Source organism: Pleurodeles waltl, chromosome 5 (genome assembly GCF_031143425.1).
Source record: "Pleurodeles waltl isolate 20211129_DDA chromosome 5, aPleWal1.hap1.20221129, whole genome shotgun sequence".
Classification (NCBI taxonomy): domain Eukaryota; kingdom Metazoa; phylum Chordata; class Amphibia; order Caudata; family Salamandridae; genus Pleurodeles; species Pleurodeles waltl.
In genome coordinates, this window is record NC_090444.1 from 172,667,708 (window position 1) to 172,694,494 (window position 26,787).

Genomic DNA, 26,787 nt, shown 5'->3' on the forward strand with positions numbered 1-26,787 from the left:
GGGACATAGTCCCCAGACCTGCGGTCTTCGCACTGGGAACCAGGCCTAGAGTTGCTCAACAGCAAACCTGCTCATAAACCCTCTAGTAAACCAGTGAGACAACTTCTCTTCTCCGAAGCCCTACAACACTTGTGTTCAGTGACCACTAACTAGGGAACACAGCTGGTGGACCTATCCAACACAACAGACTGCCAATGCAGGACACCACTATGGAACGCATACTCCCAAGAAATTACAGCTGTAGGTCACAGACTAGAAAGAATGGACTCCGATATATCTTCACTGGCGGCAAAAACCAAATCCATACGCTTAGACATAACAGGTTTTCAGACCCAGGTTTTGGGGCTTGAGAAGTGCGTCATGACAGTGGAGGACCACCTTAATACCGTGCTGGACCGAGACCTGGAACTCCTACACCTATGCAGTGAGCTCATCGACCTGAAAGACAGAAGCTGCAGAGACAATGTCCATTTTTATGGAGTTATGGAACAAACAGAAGAGTCAGGTGTCCAAGCCTTTCTATGGAATACCGTCCCCACCCTCACAGGCTTAACTTTCAACCCTCCGCTGGAATTCTAGAGAGCTCACCGTCTAGGTCCAAAGAGGCAGGATGGCGCATCCTGACCCCGCCCGATCATTGCCTGTCTCCTGCGACATGGGCAGGCCCGCCAACTCCTCCTAGCGGCTCGCTCCCATGGCCCATCCAGGACCGTGGGTTATGAGGTCTGAATTACAGCAGACTTCTTAAGAGACCAACGACCATTGCAGGGCTCAAACCCGACTTTGCCAACTGGAGGTGAAATATGGTTTGTTTGACCCGGCACGGGTGTGGACCACTAAAAATGGCAGGTCAAAAGATTTCTACGAACCGGAGGACCTACAACATTTCCTAGACGAACTATCGATCCAGGTAACGGACATGACCCCTTCGGACCGTCCCCAGGAACAGGCCACTGACCCTCAGGAAGGGACGCCTTTATTTACCCCATCGGAAGGGTGAAACCGCAACAACAGTGATCCTCGTCTTAGGGATAGGGACTTGGAGAGGCCTGTGGGAACTTACAGCGATAGAGACCATGCGTTACAGGCAGTGGCGCACCATACCCAGTTATCAGAAAGGAACAAATCTCGTTCCCCTCTGAAGCCTCTACATGTCTCCACCTGAAACTGCAGCAGTCACGTGGGACATAAATGAACAAAGAGACGAGAAGACAAGAAGAACTGCGAGGACTAAGACCCGGCGTCAACAGACGGATGAGTACCCCGCAGCATGCTATTATGTGATGTGACCTATTAGTGATGTACTCAGATTATAGATGTGGCACACTAGCAGGTTGTGTTAAGTTGGGCCTTGATGCTTATTGCGCAGCTTTTCTTTTCTGGTCCTCCCTCCTTCTGCCCCCTTCTTCCTTTCTCTCTTTCTTTCTTACTTAACGCCAGATGGCGCACCAGGTTTACGTTAGTGTTATTACAGGGTTCTGTTGAATGTAAAATGTAACGAGTAGAATGTATGTGAAAATGTATAGTTATTGGGTTAAATGCTTAAAGGCAGTCATACCTTGGAGTCATATCTGCTATGCCTCTGGCCTATGTTTTGTTTTTTATGATGTTATATTGCTCCACCGGATACCGGAGAAGGAATGCTACTGTTATGAAGGTTGTTCAGCACCATTGGCGTCGCCTGCCGTGGCCCCACAGGTGCCACCATTCCCCGTGTACTAGTTATTATTTGGCGTTCTTATCTAAACTGGTATCTCTGTGTCCCTGTCCTCCCTATGCCCAGGAAGAGGAGGAAGTATCTAGAGACACACACACAAACTGGCACCCTCCCCCGTGAGCCATTGTGGCACCCCCCAACCAGTCACGCTTGGCATTCCCCTTCTGGTGGCGGCTCCCCATGTGCACCCTGCCTCCAGCCAGTGCCCACATGTTTGGACCCGCAGTCCACAGACCCAAACCCTTGGGACCTTGCTCCTACCCATTGTAGGTAGCCTTGCATCCCTCCCAGGTCGCCTACTTCACTCCCCCCTCCACTCTTCTTCACTCTCTTACTTTTCTTCTTCCCTGTCTAGCCCTCCCTTCTCTCTTTTCCGGTCCTCCCTCCTTATCTCGTCTTACTGTACATCCCCTCCATGCTACACTACCCTAACTTTCAATAACCACCCCAAGTGGGCACCCAACACCTCTCACCCCGACCCCCAACCGCCCGTGACCCAAGTCAGGCACCGCCCACTAGCTTTGGATATTAGTCCTACTACCTCCTCCCCCTATCTCCTCCCCCGCCGTTGCACACTCACCACTTGATACCTCTTACCATCGCCCTCCCCCTAAAGAACTCCCCGCCCCCCCTTCAGTCTACCCCACACATCCGCTGCTGTCATGGCTGGCCGGACCCCACTCCCCACCTGACCACTCCCGATCCTATCATGGAATGTTGATGGCTTAACCCACTACGTGAAACGAAAGAAAGTACTATATTATCTCCAGTCAAAAAGGGATGATGTGGCTCTCCTCCAGGAGACACATCTTGATGAGGCTGAATCTAGTAAGTTGTGCCAGGACTGGGTGGGGAAGACGATATTTAGTTGTTGCTCTACACCACGACTGCAGGGGAGTGGGACACTAAGCAAATGTGGAGTGGCGATTCTGATCCGTAACACACTACCCGTTACGCTAACTAAAACGTGGTCTGATTCTGAGGGGAAATATGTGTTCACAAAACTAAAAATAGGGGATTCCTCGCTATGTGTCGGATAAATATATGCACCCACGGGCCCCAAGCGCTTGTTCTTAATCCATATCAACCGACTCCTAAACGAGATTGGGGCCACACGTTAACAAAAAGGGGGAGATAAGAACCTGGCCTGAGACGCAGTGCTACACTGGACTGGACCAGTAGACATCTGCAACAACCAAGACAGAGCCATTCTAACTGACGTGTCCTCAGACCATGGACTGGTGAACCACTGGAGGCTAATGCCAGAGAATATACAGGAGAATACACATTTTTGTCACCAGTACATGGAACTCAGTCACACTTGGACTACTTTGTTTTGACACCACACAGTGGCACAGATCAGAGACTCTCATATATTGGAGTGTGTGCTCTCGGCCGACTCCCCGATCCTGTTATCAGTCAACACAGGCCTTGTCTCTCCAGGCCGCAAACCCTGGCACTTTGCCGTGCATTGATACCGCACTCCTTAGGGCAAAACACAACTATGGGCGCATGTCTCCGCTTACATGCAGGACAATAGAGGCACAGTCTCCTCTCAGAGGGTCCTGTGGGCAGCTGCAATGGCGACCCTTCGCTGGCAAATGATGGGTGATGCTGCACAGGCCAACAAACAAAGGATAGCACGCCAGGCAGAACTGGAAAGCAACATTGTGCACCTCACCCAACAGTACACAGTACAACCCTCTCTGCTAGCTCGTTAGTGCCTAGAACAGGACCGTATGACCCTCAATGAACTCTACACGTCTCAGGCTGAATGTGCACTACAGCGCCTGCAAGGACGCCACTGCGAACAAGGGGGAACAGCTGGTCGGCTCCTAACAACTCACCTTCAACAGAGAGAAGCTGTTCAGGCCATTCCCGCTATTACATCTTCCAACGGGGCGCTCCTTACCCGACCGCAGGATATTGTCAACAAGTTTACAGCCTTTTATCAACTGCTGTATACCGCAGAAGAGGTGGCAAGCCCTGCTCAGGTGGATACCTTTTTGGCAAAAACTCGCCTCCCCCGCCTATCAGCCGAGGGCCAAGCCCTGTTGGACAAGGAGATCAGCAAGACCGAAATAGCACAGGCCATCTAACCTCCCATATCATAAATCACCGGGCGAGGACGGTTTTCCTGCGGAATTGTATTAATGGGCCGGTAAGCAGGCGGTCGACTCCGGAGGCCTTCCGGAGAAGCCTGCCGAGAGGACTCATTGGGCGCAATCTCAAAGAAGGCAGTGATTTCGGTTATAGCTAAACCTGGGCGAGATCCCTCCACTGCGGCAACTATCTCCCTATCTCTCTTTTAAATGGAGATATCAAAATCCTAGCCAGTGTCCTAGCGGCCCGATTATGTAAAGTCCTCCCGTCCTTAATAAACCATACACAGGCAGGGTTTGTCCCGGGACCCACCAGTTGAAACCACCTCTGCACCCTCTCCCACACCCTGTGGGAAGCTTTAAACATACCGGAGGAAGCTTTAGCCTAATCCCTAGATGCTGAGAAAGCATTCAACCATATTGAATGGGGCTACTTGTTTGCAACTTTGCGAAAATTCAGTTTGGGTGACCAGTTAATTGCTAAAGTACGCCTACTGTATGATTGCCCCACGGCACAGGTCAATTGTGGGGGCTTCCTATAAGACCCTTTCCCAATACATATGGGGGTGAGACAAGGCTGCCACTCCTATTTCTGCTAGCCATGGAACCTCTGGTGGCCACCATCTGACAATCCACACTACTTACTGGGATACCTCTGCGAGGAGGGGTCTCAAAACTCTATGTTCGGTGGCATGTGTAGCTGCAGATACACATGCTGTGCATAGTCCGCCCTCTGGTGTTGGGTCGGAGTGTTACAAGTTGTTTTTCTTCGAAGAAGTCTTTTCGAGTCACGAGACCGAGGGACTCCTCCTCCTTTACTTCCATTGCGCATGGGCGTCGACTCCATCTTAGATTGTTTTTTTCCGCCATCGGGTTCGGACGTGTTCCTTTTCGCTCCGGGTTTCGGGACGGAAAGATAGTCATAACTTCGGAAAACTACGTCGGTATTGTTTCGTTCGGTATCGGGTTAGATAAAATCGACACCGAATCGTGAAGAGCTCCGGTAGCCCTTCGGGGTAATTTCGATCCCCCGTCGGGGCCTGGTCGGCCCGACCGCGTGTAACATCGACACCGATGGAACGGACCCCGTTCCGATTCTGTCCTAAATGCCACAGTAAATATCCATACACAGACCAACATTTGGTCTGTAACTTGTGCCTGTCGCCCGAGCACAAAGAAGAAACGTGTGAGGCCTGTCGTGCGTTTCGGTCTCGAAAGACGCTCCGTGACCAAAGAGCCAGAAGATTGCAGATGGTGTCCACGCCGACAGGACAACGAGGGTTCGAGGAACAAGGAGAAGAAGAGGAAGCCTTCTCCATCCATGAATCGGACTCAGAGGAATTCGACGTCGAAGAAACCGTGAGTAAGACGTCGAAACCAGCACCACACGGGAAAACAGACAAGGCCCAGGGGACGCCACTGCCAACAGGCCATGGCTCAACCCATAAAATAGGTGACCGTCCGTCGGCACCGAAAAAGGGCGAACTGGTGCCGAGATCGTCCGACTCGGGTCGAGACACAGGCACGCAGCAATCTCGGGACCGAGAAAGTGCTGCCGAAAAAGGTCGACGCCGAGACAGCGGAACCGAAGCTGCTCGACGCAGAGACAGCGGCACCGAGGATGATCGATGCCGAGAAGGCTCGACTACAAAAAAGAGAAAAATCTCCTCGGAGCCGAAAACAAGTAAAGACACAGTTTCGGTGCCAAAACGCCCAGCAACCGAACCGACTGCCAGCTCGTATTCAGAGGAACAATCACTGTCCTCTCAAATGCGCAAACACAGATTTGAAGAAGAGTTACAAACCACGGACGTAGACCACACCCAGAAGCGGATCTTCATACAGAGTGGGACAGGGAAGATCAGCACTCTTCCCCCAATCAGGAGGAAAAGAAGACTCGAGTTCCAAACACAAGAACAAACACCACAGGCAAAAGTGGTGAAGAAAGTAACTCCACCACCCTCTCCTCCACATGTAACTCATACATCACCGGCACAGACTCCGTCACACTCACCAGCTCATACCACCATGAGCCAAGATGACCAGGATGCTTGGGACCTATATGACGCCCCAGTATCAGACAATAGTCCTGAGTCGTACCCTACCAAGCCCTCACCACCTGAGGACAGCACAGCGTATGCACAGGTGGTAGCTAGGGCAGGGCAGCAGAGTTCCATAACGTGTCGTTACACTCAGAACCTGTCAAGGATGACTTCCTTTTCAACACCTTCTCCTCCACCCATAGCACCTATCAAAGCCTGCCTATGCTACCGGGAATGCTAAGGCACGCAAAACAGATCTTTAAAGAACCTGTCAAAAGCAGGGCGATAACTCCAAGGGTGGAGAAAAAATATAAAGCACCACCCACGGACCCTGCTTTTATCACATCACAACTGCCACCAGATTCAGTTGTAGTAGGGGCAGCTCGCAAGAGAGCCAACTCGCACACATCAGGCGACACACCACCTCCGGACAAAAAGAGCCGCAAGTTCGACGCAGCAGGGAAAAGGGTTGCCGTACAAGCTGCAAACCAGTGGCGCATCGCGAACTCTCAGGCGCTCCTAGTGCGATATGACAGAGCCCATTGGGATGAGATGCAGCATCTCATCGAGCATCTACCCAAAGACTTACAGAAACGGGCAAAACAAGTGGTTGAGGAGGGACAAAACATCTCTAATAACCAAATACGCTCCTCTATGGATGCAGCTGATACAGCTGCAAGAACAATAAATACCGCGATAACCGTAAGAAGGCACGCATGGTTGCGCACATCCGGGTTTAAACCCGAAATACAACAGGCAGTGCTCAATATGCCGTTCAACGAACAACAATTGTTTGGACCCGAAGTGGACACGGCAATTGAGAAATTGAAAAAGGACACTGACACAGCCAAGGCCATGGGCGCACTCTATTCCCCGCAGGGCAGAGGCACTTTTGGCACATTTCGCAGGACAACCTTCAGAGGGGGGTTTCGGGGTCAAGCCACACAAGCCAGCACCTCACAATCAACACCGTCCACCTACCAGGGACAGTACCAAAGGGGAGGCTTTCGGGGCCAGTACAGAGGGGGACAATTCCCTAGAAACCGGGGAAAATTTCAAGGTCCCAAAACCCCTACAACCAAACAGTGACTTACAAGTCACTCAACCCCTTCACACAACACCAGTGGGGGGGAGACTAACACAATTTTACAAAGCTTGGGAGGAGATAACAACAGACACTTGGGTCCTAGCAATCATCCAACATGGTTATTGCATAGAGTTTCTCCAACTCCCTCCAAATGTCCCACCAAAAACACAAAATATGTCAAAACAGCATTTAGACCTTCTGGAATTAGAAGTTCAGGCATTACTGCAAAAGGACGCAATAGAATTTGTGCCACTTACACAAAGGAACACAGGAGTTTACTCACTGTACTTTCTAATACCAAAAAAAGACAAAACACTGAGACCAATCTTAGATCTCAGAACACTAAACATCTACATAAAATCGGAACACTTTCACATGGTCACGCTACAAGACGTATTATCACTGCTAAAACAACAAGACTACATGACAACCTTAGATCTAAAGGACGCGTATTTCCACATACCGATACATCCCTCGCACAGGAAATATCTAAGGTTCGTATTCAAGGGAATACATTACCAATTCAAGGTGTTGCCGTTCGGTATAACGACCGCACCAAGAGTATTTACAAAATGCCTAGCAGTAGTAGCTGCACATATCAGACGGCAGCAAATACACATGTTCCCCTACCTAGACGATTGGCTAATCAAGACCAACTCCCTAACAAAGTGTTCACACCACACAGAGTATGTCATACAAACCCTCTACAAACTCGGTTTCTCCATCAACTATGCAAAATCACACATTCAGCCGTGCAAAACACAGCAATACTTAGGAGCGACAATCAACACAACAAAGGGGATAGCCACTCCAAGTCCACAAAGGGTTCAACATTTTTACAAGGTTATACAAGCCATGTATCCGACACAAAAAATACATGCAAAGATGGTATTAAAACTCCTAGGCATGATGTCTTCATGCATAGCCATTGTCCCAAACGCAAGACTGCACATGAGGCCCTTACAACAGTGCCTAGCATCGCAATGGTCACAGGCACAGGGTCACCTCCTAGATCTGGTGTTGATAGACCGCCAAACATACATCTTGCTTCTATGGTGGAACAGCATAAATTTAAACAAAGGGCGGCCTTTCCAAGACCCAGTGCCACAATACGTGATAACAACAGATGCTTCCATGACAGGGTGGGGAGCACACCTCAATCAACACAGCATCCAAGGACAATGGGACGTACATCAAACGAAGTTGCATATAAATCACCTCGAATTGTTAGCAGTATTCCTAGCGTTGAAAGCATGTCAACCCATCATAACCCACAAATACATTCTTGTCAAGACAGACAACATGACAACAATGTATTATCTAAACAAACAGGGGGGAACACACTCGACACAGCTGTGCCTCCTGGCACAAAAGATAAGGCAATGGGCAATTCACAACCACATTCGCCTAATAGCACAGTTTATTCCAGGGATACAGAATCAACTAGCAGACAACCTCTCTCGGGATCACCAACAAGTCCACGAATGGGAGATTCACCCCCAAATTCTAAACACTTACTTCCAAATTTGGGGAACACCTCAAATAGACCTATTTGCAACAAAGGAGAACGCAAAATGCCAAAACTTCGCATCCAGGTACCCACACAGGCAGTCTCAAGGCAATGCTCTATGGATGAATTGGTCAGGGATATTTGCATACGCTTTTCCCCCTCTCCCTCTTCTTCCGTATCTAGTAAACAAATTGAGTCAAAACAAACTCAAACTCATACTAATAGCACCAACATGGGCAAGGCAACCCTGGTACACAACACTACTAGACCTGTCAGTAATACCCCATGTCAAGCTACCCAACAGGCCAGATCTGCTCACACAACACAAACAACAGATCAGGCATCCAAACCCAGCATCGCTGAATCTAGCAATCTGGCTCCTGAAATCCTAGAATTCGGACATTTAAACCTCACCCAAGAATGTATGGAGGTCATAAAACAGGCTAGAAGGCCATCCACTAGACACTGCTATGCAAGTAAATGGAAAAGATTTGTTTGCTATTGCCATAGTAATCAACTTCAACCATTACATGCATCTCCAAAGGATGTAGTAGGATACTTACTACATTTGCAGAAATCAAATCTGGCCTTCTCTTCCATAAAGATACACCTCGCAGCAATATCTGCATACCTGCAGACTACCCATTCAACTTCACTATTTAGGATACCTGTCATTAAAGCGTTTATGGAAGGCCTAAAAAGAATTATACCACCAAGAACACCACCTGTTCCTTCATGGAACCTCAACATCGTCTTAACAAGACTCATGGGTCCACCTTTCGAACCCATGCATTCTTGCGAAATGCAATTCTTAACGTGGAAGGTTGCATTTCTCATTGCCATTACATCTCTAAGAAGAGTAAGCGAAATTCAGGCGTTTACTATACAGGAACCTTTTATTCAAATACATAAAAATAAGGTAGTCCTAAGAACCAATCCAAAATTTTTACCAAAAGTTATTTCACCGTTCCACTTAAATCAAACAGTAGAACTACCAGTGTTCTTTCCACAGCCAGACTCAGTAGCTGAAAGGGCACTACATACATTGGACATCAGAAGAGCACTAATGTACTACATTGACAGAACAAAACTAATTAGGAAAACAAAACAACTGTTTTTTGCATTTCAAAAACCTCATACAGGAAACCCAATATCAAAACAGGGTATAGCCAGATGGATAGTTAAGTGTATCCAAATCTGCTACATTAAAGCAAAAAGAGAGTTACCCATTACACCAAAGGCACACTCAACCAGAAAGAAAGGCGCTACCATGGCCTTCCTAGGAAATATTCCAATGAACGAAATATGTAAGGCAGCCACATGGTCTACGCCTCACACATTTACTAAGCACTACTGTGTAGACGTGCTATCCGCACAACAAGCCACAGTAGGTCAAGTCGTACTAAGAACTTTATTTCAAACTACTTCCACTCCTACCGGCTGAGCCACCGCTTTTGGGGAGATAACTGCTTACTAGTCTATGCACAGCATGTGTATCTGCAGCTACACATGCCACCGAACGGAAAATGTCACTTACCCAGTGTACATCTGTTCGTGGCATTAGTCGCTGCAGATTCACATGCGCCCACCCGCCTCCCCGGGAGCCTGTAGCCGTTTGGAAGTAATCTTCAACATCTGTACATTTGTAAATATATTACTTAAACTTTATTTTGTACATACTTATTCATTCCATTGCATGGGCACTATTACTAACATACACAACTCCTACCTCACCCTCTGCGGGGAAAACAATCTAAGATGGAGTCGACGCCCATGCGCAATGGAAGTAAAGGAGGAGGAGTCCCTCGGTCTTGTGACTCGAAAAGACTTCTTCGAAGAAAAACAACTTGTAACACTCCGACCCAACACCAGAGGGCGGACTATGCACAGCATGTGAATCTGCAGCGACTAATGCCATGAACAGATGTACACTGGGTAAGTGACATTTTCCTTATATGCAGATGGCATTCTTCTTACCCTGGCAGACTTGGGCCATTTCCTTCTGGCCTTTCTGGAGATCATTGACGGTTTTGCGACCCTATCTGGGTATTGGGTGAACTGAGACCAATGCAAAGCGCTGCCCCTGTCTCTCATCACTACAAGGGCAGCGATACACAGCTTTCCATTCCGCTGGAAGCCGCTACGCCTTGTCAACCGAGGATTATAATGTATGGTGGCAGATAACCTGGACCCACTCATTGCCCGAATGAAGATAGACTTTGAGATATGGTCCCACCTGGGACTCTCCTTGTGGGGCAGGATACAGGCGGTAATGATGGTCACATTACCGTGCTTCGCTTATGTGTTAGGCATTCTACCCATCCAAGTGCCTCTATCAACAATCGGTGCTGGGATCAGGGCCTTTGCGTGGGGTTCCTCCAGCCCCCATTTATCATCAGCGAAACTTACGGCACGCCGTTCCTGCGGTGGCATGGGGCTTCTGTCGATAGAACTCTACAACTTTGCTCTCCAGCCAAGCCAGTTAGCCTATATGCTCCCTGGGGTACCGGACTCACTGTAGTAGGTCATAACAGAACGATTGCCACTCTCACACCGGGGTGAACTTAGCGGTCTAAACAATGCCAGTCCCCCTGCACCCACACTCGCATCCCATCAGCCAGATGTTGAGGACGATGCACACAGACTGGCTCAGGGCACATCGCGTCCTTGGCATACATCCCTTTTTTCACTCATGGGCCCTCCTCTGTAGAAATGAAAGCCTTCGCGTTGGAGGAGATACCCTCCACTGGGCACACTGGAGCGCAGCTGGCATTGAAAGTCTGAACCAGATCATTGAGAATGATGCACTTAAACCGTTTGAGTGCTTGAGAGAAGAATATGGCCTACATCCTCGCCAAGAGTGGCGGTACCTACAACTTAAGCACTGTAGCATACGGGCTACTCCCTGGACCATTCAGGCTTTCTTTATTGTGTCTTATTTTAAGTCATGGGGTCACTTCAAGAAAATAATGGCGGGCGTATATGATGTTCTTATACAACATCTTTCTTCACAGCCCCTCCTCGAGCTGTGCTGTAAGTGACAGACACGCATCCAAATGGAATTCAACGTAGAGGACTGGACAGATATAATGGCGGCCCTAGACAGGGGTACCCCAGAGGCCCACCCGAAGTTCTGTCTTTTTAAAATAATACATGACTGGTACTTGATCCCTGTGAAACTGCACAGGGTAGGTCTCCTACCACGCGCAGAATGCTGGCGATGCCCGGATACCCGGTGTGCTCTGACCCATATCCTCTACAATTATCCTTCGGTCCAGTCCCTCTGGGACCCGGTAGGATCCACCCTCAGAGCCTCTATGACACTGTAGACACCACTCTCCTCTTCTCTCATACTCATACACGACTTGGAACGCCTCCCTGACTTGTCCTCCGCCCTCCCCCCACAGCGTCAACTTCTACACATGGCCCTAGCGACAGCCAAGATTTGCGTCCTCCGCCACTGGAGATCTCCATAATATGCAAGATCAAGCCACCCTGTTTTTAGACAGACATGGGCACCCTTTCTCACATATGAATCATAGAACGCTTACTACCTGCCCACCCCCACGCATACCGTTATCAGTAATACAAACACTCCCGCTCCCCATCCCTCCCAGTAGATATTCTTCACAAGCCCCCAACCCCACCCTGGCTTTACATGCATCCCCCCTCTTCCTAGACCTTCGAGTCCTGTATGCGCATCAGGATGAGTGGTTTGGTGATACTACTAACAGTCCACTAATACTATCTCGCTCCTCTCAACCACGCCTCAGCTATTATGCTTACCCACCCATGGCTCCTGTTGGCCAGTAAGATAGATGGCCTGTTCAGTGTACCTCAGATTACTGGATCCTGGATGGGCTTCATGGATGTCATAGGGGGGTGGCGCTCTCTGGTACACTGGAGCCTGAGTTGTTATTATTTAGACACGTTGTATAGTTCTATTTATCCCCTGCCTTTCTGTCCTTCTCAGGTGTCTTAACACTTCCTTCCTCTGTCTATATCTCCCCCCTTTTTCTCCTCTCTCCTCTGTACCTCCCACCTTTTTTTCTTTGAAATAGCAGATAAACCTCAAATGTCATTTACATTCTGTATTGTGGTACAGTTTTCCCTGTTTTTATGTACTGTTACATTTTCTCAATAAACAAATTACAACACAAAAAACAGTGCTTGTGTGTAGAGAGCTATGGTTGCAGTACGCATTATACAAAAATAAATTGTTTTGCTTTTGCCATTGTGCTTTTGAATATCACATTCTTAGGTGATTTCTTAACATTAATGTCTCACATAACTAATTTAAAATCCTAGTTGATTACCATAAACATTTTAGGTCAGCTATCACTGCCTGTATAAATATGCCAGGATATAATTTCTCCTTTTACAATATAGTACTAAGATGAAAGTTTTTTGAATTTCTATATTTCCACCAATAGGAGTAATTGGCGTAACTCTACAAGGGTACCTTCCCACCTTTGGGTGACACAAGTGAACTTGGTTCAATACTCCAGGGCTGAGTGTGAAAGTTAAGTTATTGTAGCCCCGCAAGACACTTTTTAATGTGTAATTGACATAGAAGTATTGCTTTTGGATTACTGAGAATTCCATGAAGGCATCAGGGGAACCAAGGAAACAGCAACAACCTAATTTTTCTATTCACAGTCTCACACACACTGTACTAAGAAGAGTGAACACTTTTATGTCAAAAGTGTTTATTACTACAGAAACAAACAGTGTCTTAGTACATCTAAAAGAATTACAAAGAATATGATAAAAACAATGAGACATGTTACAAGTAACAGAAATAAAATGAACAATTCCAACATTGCTGAAACGTCATTTAAAATATCATTTAAAACCTAGTTTCATATTGCTTATTTCCACGCACTATATTCTGAGAGCATAAAAGGCAGAGAAACTTGCAATCTAGAGCTTCTTAGGGAGAAGGGGCACACTGCATACTTTGTTGACAGCAAAGATTGTCTTTATCAGTGGAGACGTGAAGGCAGTGTTTCCCGAGAAGGGCAAACATCCACTGTGGTAGCAGTCAAACGGTCTTCCTCCGGGGCTGGGCGCTAATAGCTTCAGACGATATGTGCCATCTGTGAAGTGTGCTGGCAGTAGGTGAGATTGTCTCTGTAAGAATCTCTGGTTATAATCTGGCCTCTAACTCAAATGCGTGAATAGCAGTCCTTAGATCCTTAATCTTATCAGGAATTGGAATGTTGGACCTTGATTAGGAGCATCAAAGTATACATTTCTGATGTTGTTTTATGGGCATACATCAGAGAAAGACATCTATTGAGGCTACATTTTTATGATTAAATATCTATATCAGTTGTTGTTTATCCTTGACATAATTGGGATTCAACAGCTGACGCCTTAGATTTTGTATTTATGTAATTGATCAATGAACTTGAGGATATCACAGTTCTTAGAATGAGAAGGTGTGGTGACATTGGTTCTAGAACACAGACGGGACAACGATTCTGCAAAAACAGGGAACATGGCAATGTCCAGTGTCCGAGATGGAGAAGATGGCAGCGTCCATGAGCTATGATGAAGTCGGATCATAACTAAGATGGGAACAGACCTTAGGGACTTTACGTCACACCCTCCACTCAGACTTCCTGCTCTTCTATGGGGTTTCAGCATAGTGGTTACCTCTTTAATGCATATTCTGTTCAAACTTGTGCCATTTTTTGGCTATAAACTAATAATACAGACAGTGGTCTTCATAGTTGCTGTTCCATGGCAAGAAAAATAGGCTAGCTTCAAGCTAGTTCTTCAAAAGATCTGTAGTTTACCATAGGAATATTGAGAGTGCTCCTCTATTTTATTTCTAAGGTTTTGACGGAATTCCATTATTTCTAGAAAATATCTCTTTTGATTTCTCAGCCAGGGCATTGAGTTTCCTGGTCTCCAAAACATAGATGATACCAGTGCCCTGTGGTAAGAATGTGACTGTCTTTCAAAGTTAAATTATTCTTTTCCTACTTCTGGTGATCATCTTCTTCATAATAAAAAGGCAAATATAACTGTCAGATGAATAGCTTCACACATACAAAAGCTTAAGACACAGGAGGAGTTTATCACTTCCAAAAACTCACACTGTTTCCACGCAAACTAAGACAGTATTATTGACTTTGCAGTGGCACGTTCCTATTGCTGAAATTTGTCAGGCAGGTACTTGGGCTTTTCCCATTCCTTTTGTAAGAATTACTGACCGGAAGTATCTTTCACAAAATAAAATATGCATCTTTGGGTCAACACGTATTACATAATCTGCTTACTTGAACCCCTAGTGTGGCATATGCTATCACTTTCTAAGAAAAAAAGAGGGCCCGAAAGGCTAATGGAACATAGGCAGCAACCAGGAAAAAAACTGGAAAAAAAAAAACGGCCTATTGAAAACTCCCAATGACCGCTAAGAATATATATACTCATTGGAGCAACCAGGATATACTGAGGCAAAATTAGACTAACAAAATTATTTTTATTTCGAACAAAATTTATCGTAGATGATCAACTTAGTACAAAATCACTTTTCTTGCCCCTATATTCATACATTTATTTGCTACAAATATTTGTAGTCCATAAAAGAGTAGAAATGCAAGCAGGCCACAGACACATTAGCTAAAAAATCATTCATTATACAAACACAAATGCACCTCACCATCATACTTGACCATAGTCATAAATCTTACACCATTAAAACCAACCACTCCAAGAGGGAACAGTATGCTGAGGTCACTTAGGAAATTATATGGATCCTCATGAGATTAATCTAATCTAGCACATAATTCATAGTATTGAATGAATGTAGATGGTATGCATAAAAAAATATATATAACAGATTAACTCCTAATACACAATAGAATTTATAGTCCTTTTTCCATCTAGATTACACCTAATGTTAATGCAAAGAGTGATCCTCCTGTACCCACGTTGCCCCGAAGCGCGTTTCGGTGGAGCCACACAGTGGCAGCCACCTTCTTCAGGGTGTAATAATATGATGTGACTAAATTTCTGATGAAAGCTATGGTCCAGCAATATCTAATACACAGAAAAAATAAACATAATTACTCCTAATTGCTCAATTGGCAAGCCTCAGCATGCTCAAAAAAGGAAACACCTAAAGTCCAAAAATAATAACCACTCCCAAATTGAAATCCCGCGAGTAAGAAACTTGTGTACCATGTGGAGAGATGATCCACGTGCAAAGAAGTAAATAGAAACCTTATGCCAAATCCACCAGTGCAGAATAGTAAAAAGTGTGTATAATAAGTAAATCACCCCAGGGTTCTACACCAAGAAAGTCAAAACTTACCTGCCTATCAATATGCCAACAAGACACACACTCCAAAGAATTCAATGGGGCAATCTCAGTCCACCCAAGCTCTCTATAGAGAGAATACAAAATAAATAAGGCCTAATAATGAGAGGACCATGCTCAGAATCCATAACAATAGATACACTGCAAAGACAACCTACCCCTTATAAGTTTTGACATAAGCCACCAAGTAACGTTTGACTGATGAATCTTCTAATCAAAGGAAAAAATACCTGATTCACAAAACAAGATATTCTGGCCCAAATCCTAAAAAAAAAAAAAATGTGTAGGCAACATTAAGACTAAGAGCAGCCCTCTCAATTCTACTACTCATTGAGGCTACGCAAGCATGAGGATAGTATACATGCCTACTCTCAAAAATAAAAGGACTCATTGAAGGAGCCTGACCATAAGGGCAAACTGAAACGACTCAGACACATGCTATTCTATCAAACAGGGGGCCAGTGGACCCTATCAAAGGAGGACCCAACAAAAAAAGGAGTGAAAAGGGAAGAAACCCCTTTCCTGTTGTTTGCAGGAAAATCCCACAGAACATAACAAACGTCTCAAAAAGTGCAAGGAATATGTATATAGCAACAGCAACTCCGGACGCACGCCGGCACAATCAACCCAGAAAAATAAATCCCATGTTCGATTTCCCATGGTGTTTTAAACCAAATGCCTCCTAGAAAAAGGACGAAAGTAAGGAGTCTCGAATTGGCACCATATTGGAGGGTACAAGCTCTTATACGGAGTAATAATAAATCCAGAAATTCCCACTGATCAATACGATCGCATCTTGATGAGTGCGAAAGAAATCCACAGAAACAGCTGACGTCTTAGGACATGCACCAGGCTTTTTTATATGCTATCACTCTCTCCTGGCATTTTTCTTCTTCATTTTGTTCCTTTCTGGTGATGATTCTGATTCTGATTTCAGAAATGTCAAATATAACTTTTGATAAATACAACTTTCAGGATTATGTTCCTTGTTATTGTTAAATAATTCTTTAGTAGACACTTGAGAAAACCTATTGCGAAAGTAAGCTTCGACTAAATATTGTTTGGGGAAATAGGCAGAGACACCTGATGATAGCTGAGTGTAGCACCTTCATGAAAAGGAAGAGAATATAAACCTTTTAACAAAGAAAGCACCTTAATCCTAGCTGATATATGTACAGAAACACAATCACATTTAGCTACAGAATGCTATTTTTCCATTTTATTCCCAGTCACTAATACTGGAAACAGGATCAGCCAACTTTACTAGTTGATTTTTAAATATGGTTTATGAATGATGGAGGTGCACCCTAAGGAACAACTAAAAATATTACTATAAACAATCAGAAACATGTTTATGGTAGGGACATTAAAAAGATTATAAACTGCATTAACAACACTTTTCTCTACTGTTGATTGAAAGTTCACTTTGTGAAAATGTTAAATGGTATATTGTCTCGGCACCATCAGTTTTTGTATGTGTTCTTTAGTGTGGAACCTCCAGGTGAATATGAAGAGCACAGGTCTTTGTGAATCTTCCACGATAACTGCAGGTGGCGGGTAAGAACCATCTGCAGTACCAACTATAGCACTATTACAACCGGCAAGCATGTATGCCACTGTCCATTTCTAGGTGTTGTATTTCTCTGGCCTCCCTTCCATTGGTGTGTATGCCAAAAAGTAGGAGGGGGTGCAGCATAGGTGTCAGCCACTCATTGAAAAGGTATAGATCCGTGTAATGATGATTTACAGATATTGTTAGCCATCAGTCTTTCCGGTACAGTCTCTTTAATGTGACATTAAACCCTTCAAATCACCAGAGATGGGAGGAATGTTAGTTTTTACATGTCAATTACTCTTTCATTTTTCTCAGAAATGTTATAGCTGTTATAATAGACACATTATCACTCTGTCTACTACCATGCAAAGTGCCGTACTAATCAAACCTGTGATTAAGTGTACATATTTGTATAGATATGTGTACTTTATTATCAAGTTCACATTTAGGAGCAGCATGGATATGTATTTACACAATGGATGTGGATTGTATGTATGGATTTTGAAATTCCACTTGTGAAATGAGCTTTTGAATGACGTGTACCTTTTAGTTATCTTTATTTCATTGTCTCTTTATTTTTTACCATAGGATATCGTGATGCGCAGGTTGGATGGATCCAGGTTTCAGAGGACCTTCATGACCGAGAAACGGATAAAAGCCAATTTTCTCCATTTGGAAGCCCCCAGGGTCCACGAAGAGTTGCTCAGTTTCTGGTTATCTATGCTCCAAGGAGAGGAATTCTAGAAGTGTGGAGCACTCAGCAGGGCCCACGGGTAGGGGCTTTCAATGTGGGGAAATACTGCAGGTAGGAAACGCTATCACTAGTATGGGACATGGCTTTACACATAGTTTTTGTAATGTCTTTCAATTCACTATCATTGAACCTCAAGCATGTGTTTTCTTTTATTAATTTGGCAGAATAGAGCCTGATTGCATTGTGTGGTTACATGTCAACTGCTATGCAACATGTAACCTCTTATCAGTTTTTAAGCTGTAAATAAAGTACTTCAAAATCCCATTTGAGCTAAGGAACACATTCATATTCTGACGTATCTTCCATTTGTATTATGATGGATACTTCTGACTGCGAATTTCTCACCTTTAGAATTTCCCCAGATGCCAGACTGCATCTGGAAGATTTAACAGCATTGGTCTTGCACACTGGTATGTTGTGCGGTATGTCTTCACGCCAACTTTGTTTCCTCCTGGAAGTGACAAATGGAGGCACACATAAGCACCACCTCTGTGCACTGATGTCAGTTCCTTTTTTCCACTGCTTTAAACTCTGATCTAAAGTTTGCTCCCAACCATTTAATCATCTTTTGAAAAGTTTTTTTTTCTCAAAATTCTTTATTCAACTGCGCAAGGGCACTTTGTCCCCTCCTAAAACAACAAGCTATACACGTTGTAGGGACTTTAACAAACAGATGTCTTTGACAGATCGCCAAAAGGTCGGCTTCTGGTGTTTGGGTTTGGTGCACAACTCCAATTCCTGCAAGTAGGGCATCCTCAAGAACCCCAAGATGACCCGGGAATGGTTACCTAAGCTATATGTAGCTGAACACCAACACAAACTCAGAAGTCTCTCTTGCAGTTGAGGGCTTGGATCAGTTCCTGCAAAAGGTTGCTGTTAAAGTCCAAGTCTTCCAGTAAGTCAAAATAAAAACAGAAGCAGAAAACAAAAATCAAGCAGGAATCGTCTGAGAAATTGCAAGTTTGTCAGCGTGCTTTATGGTCTGCCTTTCTATCCCTTGCTCAAGAGTGGAATCCGCAACTGATCCCAATGCACCCTGAGTTTCCGGGGCATGCGGCGGCAGAGTATCAAATTGAGGCCTTTAGAGAGGCCATGTTGCAATTTTTTGGCACTTTTTCGGCTCCCTCTGTTGCACGTTTGGGCCCCCATGATCTGCATAAGCCTCCAGTCGGGATTCAGCCAGGAGGTCTGCTCTCTGTTTCATCTGTTCCTCCCGAATTTGCCTCGGGTTCTGCTATGGTGTGGGAGCCGACTTCCAATCTGGCATCAAAATTCTCACCATTCTCTTTGACATCAGTGCCAGAGGGGGACCCTGTTCCTATTGTCCTCACAAACTCTGCACCATATGCATCTTGGTCTTTACCTTGTCACAACTTGAAGTTGTACTGAGGCACCTGCCCCCAGTCCATTCCAATTCAGATAAAACCATGACTTTATCTTTGAGCCACACCCTGGTACTCCAACAACTATTCGGTTCAGTCTCTGAACAGATGGTGATGCGGGGGAGAATTTTCCTCTTCATTATGGAGTTGACAATTTATATCTGAACTTGCAAGATGCCAACGGCATGTACACTTCCCCGGACAGTGGGTTGTGTTCTCCCCCTGGACCAGCAACTAAAGAGATGCTGTGGTGATAAAACGTGTGGCGGAAAAATTAGACTTGCAGTTACACTCTATGGATGGCACACCCAATTTTCTAAAAAAGGGTTTTGCAACCTGGACAAACTTGTCTGTGCCTTTACTCCTATTTACTCAAGCCTTGATTGACACTCTTATGTGCACATAGTCTTAGCCCTGGAATCTCAGCAGACCCAGCACCAGGGGAACGGATCTCATTTCGTCCAAGTTAGGGAGAAGTCTGCAAAAGACCTGCAGTTGTGGCTTAACTGCAACTGAACTGGTGACAGACCCTTCTTCCTGCCCCACCCTGAGCTGATGGTAATGCCAACTGCATCACTCCTAGGAAGAAGAGGTCATGTGGGCGAGCAGGAGATCAGAGGTCTCTTGTCTTTGACTGAGACTCATCTCCTCAACAGCGTGATGGGGAAACGATTCACCCGGTGCTGAAAGCCTTAATACCATCCCCCAAAAGGGAGGCTGGTTCAGTTCCTGGTCCTGGGCCCGGTGCCTGGAGCCACTTCATCTCTGGAGCAGGCTTGTGATCCACCTTGCATGATCTTTCAACACCAGGGCTGACAAGCTAAGGTGGTAATACCTGCCGAATGACAAATGATGGCTACACTCTGAGGTGACACAGGGTATCTTTTAGCAATGGGGAGACCCCTGACTAAATCTTTTCACCGCAAAGAAAATACTCGATATCAAAACTTTTGCTAACTGGAGTTTCCAAGAAGTCTCTTTCTCAAAGACACATTCCAGATAGAGTGGAGAAGGGACACTAGTGTGCCCTTTCCCTCCCTACCTGTCCTGCCCCGAGTTCTGAGGAAGATCAGGAACAATCGTGCCCAAGTCATCCTAGTGGCTCTGGATTTGGCTACAAGAGTATGGAACCCAGAACTTCTGGACATGAGCATCTGTCTTTCATCAGGCTACTGCATTGAGAGCACCTTCTGTTGAAGAAGCAGGATAAAGTCCTGCACCAGAGCCTGTTCAATTAGCACCTCTATGTGTGGAGATTGAGTAGTGGCAATTCACTTCATTCAGTCTTCCTCCTGATGTTGTGGATGTCATCCATGTTGCTGAGCATACTTCTACTAAGTCTGCGTACACAGGACAGTGGTAAAAGTCTGCAACCTGGTATGGCACCCACGATACTGATCCATTGCAGGCCAAACTGTTGAATGCTGTTGTGTTTGTCTTATCATTGGCCAATTAAGGACTTGCATTGTGCATCTTTAAAGGTTATCCGTCGGCCCTTTCAGTCTTTTTACATTTACCTGATCAACTGTCCCTGTTTGAATCACCCATAGAGGCCAGACCTTTGGAAGGTTTGAGTCATTCATTTCCACGAAGAACCCTTCATGATGCCATGGTGGAATCCTAATTTGTTCCTCCCTTTTCACCTGTTCACACCATTTGAATCCATGCATAGCTGCACTTTAAGTGTTATGACTTTGAAGACCGTGTTTCTAGTCACTGTGACCCCGGCTTAACACATGAGTGACCTCAAAGCTCTCTCATTGCATCCACCTTATAGCACTTCTTTCCAGGCAAAGTGGTACTGTGGACAAGGGCAACTGTTTTGGCTAAGGTGCTCACAGATTTTTACTTTGGACAGTGCATCACTATTCCAGTATTGTTTGCCTCGCCTCACCCTTCGAGCGAGGGGAGAGACTCCACCCACTGGATCCGAAAAGAGCATTAAGTTTCTAAATTGATTGCACCGAAGACTACTGGGTGGACCATCAGCTTTTTGTATGTTTCTCTGGTGCAAAGATGGGCATGGGAATACAGAAAATAATTTTGTCAAAATGCATAGTGCTCTGCACTAAGATCTGCTCCACTGGCCTAGAAGCAGCCTTCAGAAGAAATGCAGCCCATTCCACCAAGGACAATGCTGCTACCACAGCATGCAGAGTGCCTGTATTTGACATCTATCCGACTGCAACCGGAGAGTCAGTACACGCATTCACAAAGCACTAATGCCTTGGCAGCCGGATCTGACGGAACGGGCTTTTTGCTCTCTCAGTTCTGCAGAACTTTTAATTTGACCCATTCAACAGACCCGCCACCTTGAAAGGTACTGCTTTGCATCTGTTCAGAAAGTAAGGAATCTGTGGTTAAAATAATCAATCAGACGAGATAGTTACTTGCCTCCGTTAAAACTCATTATGATGGATCCTTTATCTGACTGCAGGTTCCTCATCACTCTCTCTCCTCTCCATTCTGTGCTCTCTTCTCCCTTCCCATATAAACAGACCACAATCTAGGAATCTGTGAACTGGTTTACAGGGGTGTTGAATTTAATAGAATATCTAATTCACGGTGGGACAGGTGGAGTTACAAATCTGTTTGTCCTGTTAAAAAAAAAAAAAAAAAAAACACTTGTCCCTTTGGTGCAACATAGTGCAGTTTCAAATTATGACAGCAATCTGATTATAAGAGCTGTGATAATAGCCTCTTCGATTATGCTAGGGTTTGAATTCTAGCAATTTATTTAGAAAACACACAGTGCAGCATAGCAAGTCACATTGCTGCACTGTGTGATGGGGTAAGGGAAGGTATGCACCGTATTTAAAATTGTACTGTACATTAGTGTCTTTTTCCTCCACTGGCACACAGTGTGCTGCCTGGGGCCAGTGCAGGCACCCTTGCACCATTGTAAGCAGAACAATCATGAGAGGCATTTTCCTCTTTCTGTATGTGCTGCAGAATGCAGCACACATAGAAAGAGTACATAACAAGAAGAAATAAGGATATTTCTCCTTGTTATGCCTCACATGGGGAGTCTTAGGATTTTGACGCATTCCTAGGTCTACTACTAACAGTAAATCTGGGAATGTGCCGAAATCCATGAGTGGATGCATGGGAACACCCACGATCCACTGGTGGAACGCCTTCCCAGGGCAGAGTAACGCAACACAGTGATTTGCGCTGCGTTGTGTTACTCTAGATTTATCAAGCCAGGGAAGGCCACGCAAGTTGGTCTTGCATGGCTTGATAAATGTAACTTAAGAGTTTTTTTGCTCTTGAGCCCCATTGTGTAGTACAAGGGCAACACAACTCTTTCATAAATATGTCCCTTATTTTGCCACCTTTCTGCAGATCTACATACAGGGGCTGGAAGTAGCAGTAAGCAATAATTCCAGTGTAGGAATTACCTTTAGAGTTTGTGCAAACCTACTAACTTTCATGTTTTAGTGTTTTCCACCAGTTGTTCTGTAAACTTTTCCCATATTGAGAAATGTTGTAAAACGTCTGCCAGGGTTGGGGAAAAAAGTGGTTAGAGGTAAAGTGAACTTTTAAATGCTCAACAGATTTTTGCATGAGCAAATCTACACATGCATATTTGCTTGTGATAAGAGTATGATTTCCTGGCCTACTTCTGTAAATTCTTGTGAATTCATGAAAGCTTTAAATCTGCGCTAATGCAAGAACGTAAACCATAGGTGCACTTTTGTTTCTTTCTTTAAGAATTGTGTCCCTAATTAGGTCTGGCGTTAACCAAGATGTTTTGTTTTTATTACATTTTGTCTCTCTATCTGTCGGCTGGCTTCACTGTGAGTGGCAGAATTCTGCTGTTTCACAGGGAGCATATAAGAATGCAAAGCAGTTTTGTTCAGTGTGGGGGATTACTGTGGCAATGTGTGCTTTTTGAGACCAAAAATATTTTTTCTTTTGCCAGTGTTTGTTATAATGGTGAGAGCACAACAGCTCCTGCAACAATAAAGTTTGACAAAAATCATGTCAAAACAAGACAATCATTGACAAAACTAAACATTTGATCACCAATATCAGATCTGTTGGCTTTGCCATTGCTTGTTTATTTTCATGTTTCCCATAATCTTGTGGAAATTGGTTACACCGATTTTCCATTAAGAATATTTTTGGGGAAATACTAGCAATCATCAACACATCATACTAGAAATGGTATCAAAAATGTCACAGGAGTTTGGTAAGGATTTTTTTTTCTAGTTGCATTTTTTTGTGAACATTTTATTTTGAAAACAAAGAATCATCAATCTTGCTTACAAACGTCTGCAAATATTTTAATCTTAGAGTACATTCTGGAAGCATTATACGTAGCCTCATAGCGGTAAACTTTGCAAATGTGTGTGTACATATTTTTATGCTGGAAACTCTGTCAGTAGTGAAGTTCGTGCTTATAACATTTCCTTAGTGCACTCACCCTAATAACAAAGGCTTTGCGTTAATGAACAATAAATACAAGGTCAAACAACATTAACACATGGACACAAATTTTACATATACTGCAGACAATGCCCTTCTTGATCCATAATGTGTTACTGTAAACCAGCACCCAAAGGGTTTGTGCTACAAGTGTTGGGGCCTACTTGTCCCAAGGACAAAATAACCATGAAAACTTCTCCTTGTTGACCCCAAACAATGTGCCCTTGGCATCGGGCTATAGGAATTCCTTATGGTATAGCTTATTACTGTTGGGCTACACGTCCGAGGGCCTGGGCAGAGGCAAGAAAGAAAACTACTGTCAGCTCACAGGGTTGGTTCTTATATGCAGCTCTGATCTGCACTTCTGGGGTAGAATGAGGTCAGTGCAGAGCCACACAACACCACCTCCCAGTTTATGGGAGCAAAAGCTGGTAAATCTTCAGGATCCAGTCTGACACAGGGGAATCATATAAAGGTGAGGAATCTGTGGCTATATAGTCTCCACCAGAAATACCATTATCACAGATGGGTAACATGTCCTTTAGGAATATTCAAAACAATTTATATTTTTTGGTAGCCAGTAGCAGGGTTCTAAATTGGCTCTCTTATTTTGAAACAAAGGGCTGTACCTATAAACTTTGTTTATTATGAACTATTGCACCAAATTTGCAAGAACGTCCCCCATATGAATAGGACACCTAATACAATGCTAGGAGCTGACACCTTGGACCTAGGTATGAAAGTTCTGCAATAGCCTTCATCCAAGGGATGTTTGAAATCATTGCCATAATGTTCTGCCCCTGACTTTCTGTAGTCATTGCCTGTCTGTCCCACAATTTGATACATTTATTGCTAATTTATGCCACTAAGGAAAACGTTTGTTCTCTTAGGACCAAATAATATGGCATAGCTGTGCACTTTGAAAAAAAATGAACACCCAGCCAGGGATTGCTTAAAACCCAAATCTGTAATGATAGTAACTACATATTTACAGAAGTGGACATAACAGTTTGCTTTGGGCTTCGATCACCCTCTTCTCCTCCTGCCCACAAACGAGGAAAGTCGACCTATCTCACCAAGCTCACCAAATTACTCACAGACCTAGGGAAAACAAGTATTGTTATTTTTAGTGTTGACCATTGCATGACAATGAACCCCTTTCTAGATAGGTCTGTGAAATCCGACTCCTATTTACTTACTTCTAGTGTGCTTGTTTACCTGGAGGCATCTTGGAGCTAGTAGCTCTTAAAGCATCAGAAATAGGAAGGTATATCAACAGAAAAGAAACATGCTCCACAACTCTGACGAAATGTCCCAACTACGCCAAACACCATTAAAAATTGTACTTCTACGCAATGCTGGCATTAGATACAAACTAAAGATCGGTCGGGTGATAGCCCAGGTACAGTAAGCACAACATTTTGAGTTAGATTTGTTGCTTGTTGGACAACTAGTGTACACCTTTTCTGACCCCAAAGGTCCAGATACCTGAGACCCCAGATGAGCTTGATCAAAGATAGTGTGGTTGATGCATTTTGTTACTATTTTGGTTGAGACCCCCTAAGTAGATGGAGTTACAGTAGTCATTATTTGACAATTTGCTTTCCCTAGCCATGGTAGTATGTACAACAGATGTAGACAAAAGAAGATATCTTGTGGAACAGCTTCATGTGTGAAAAACCTGTGGCCCACACTTTTTGAATGTTGATGTTAAAAGCAAGATCACAGTAGAACATACTATGAAGGTTGTCCACAGAGACTGCAAGGTATGAAATGGGATCCTGACTCTGGGGCCAATATGTGGTGGACCAGAAAAGCAGGTCTTTGTGCAGAACAGGACGTTAATTTTGGCACCTTTAATCTTCAGTAGATTGGCCCCTATTAAATTATGGTTGACATAAAGATATTAACTGAGATGATTGATAGAACTGGAAGCTGTTTGATCGAGTACAAGGAATAGTTGTGTGTCATCAGTGTATGAAAACAGCCTTATCAACTCTCCTAAAGGCTCACTAGGCACAGCGTGGATACCTGGAGCACCCCACAGATTTGTTCTACCACTCCAAATCTAAATGGGGCATTGCCACCACGTGGGAAAGGCCTGGCAGAAAAGATGGCAGCCAACCAAAAATTTATCGTTTAAGCCAACTGCCACATAGCGGCAGACTAGGATGCTGTGGGTGACCACTTTATTTTTATTTTTTTTATATTTTTTATTAATTTTTCCATTACAGATCCACATGTCATACTTTTATAATTACATCAACAGGAATTATTTATCTGATGGAGTTTTACTTTCAAACAACTAAACAACGAAAGGTGTACACAATTAGGTCCGGTTATAACATCCAATATATTTTCCTGTTGTGGTGACTGGCTAATTAAGCTTAATTTTTAACGTTTTCCCGTTGGGGAGCCCCTCATGTAGTTACTTGAGTGTTCTAATCCCTACTGAGACCTGCTTATTGTAGTGTCTAGGAGCGCCGTTTTATGAACTTATTTATAGAGTATGTTGGGGGTGCATTGAGTGTGTGTGCTGTGTTTTGCCCCTCACACATGAACTGTCAGAAGAGCGGTCGGGTGTCGAGGAGTGGGGATTCTTGTCATTAGGTAATGTATTGCGCTGCATGCTATTACATAGTTATACTATACATAAGCGAAGATCGTCTAGTGTGTTGTGATTACCAACTTCCCTTGTTCATGGTGGCTTCTCATCATTTTTGGCCTCTAATCTAGCTACTAGCATTCCCCAGGCTTCACATCCTGTGTGTTGTTGACCGTCTCGTGCTAGTTTCCTTAATACTTGGTGTTCTGTGCGGGCCCAGCGCAATGTGAGAGTATGCCAGGTTTTCAGATCGGGTGCTTTCCAGTGCA

At 44.5% G+C, this 26,787-nt stretch overlaps 1 protein-coding gene across 3 annotated transcripts in view; it reads left to right on the forward strand.

The window, feature by feature from the left end:
* Positions 1–26,787, forward strand: part of RAB3GAP2 (RAB3 GTPase activating non-catalytic protein subunit 2) — a 695,385-nt gene that overhangs the window by 322,607 nt on the left and 345,991 nt on the right. For all 3 annotated transcript variants that reach the window (XM_069233869.1, XM_069233867.1, XM_069233868.1), the window contains one exon: positions 17,935–18,151. In XM_069233869.1, the coding sequence (XP_069089970.1) occupies positions 17,935–18,151 (217 nt within the window). The remainder of the gene's footprint in view (positions 1–17,934; positions 18,152–26,787) is intronic.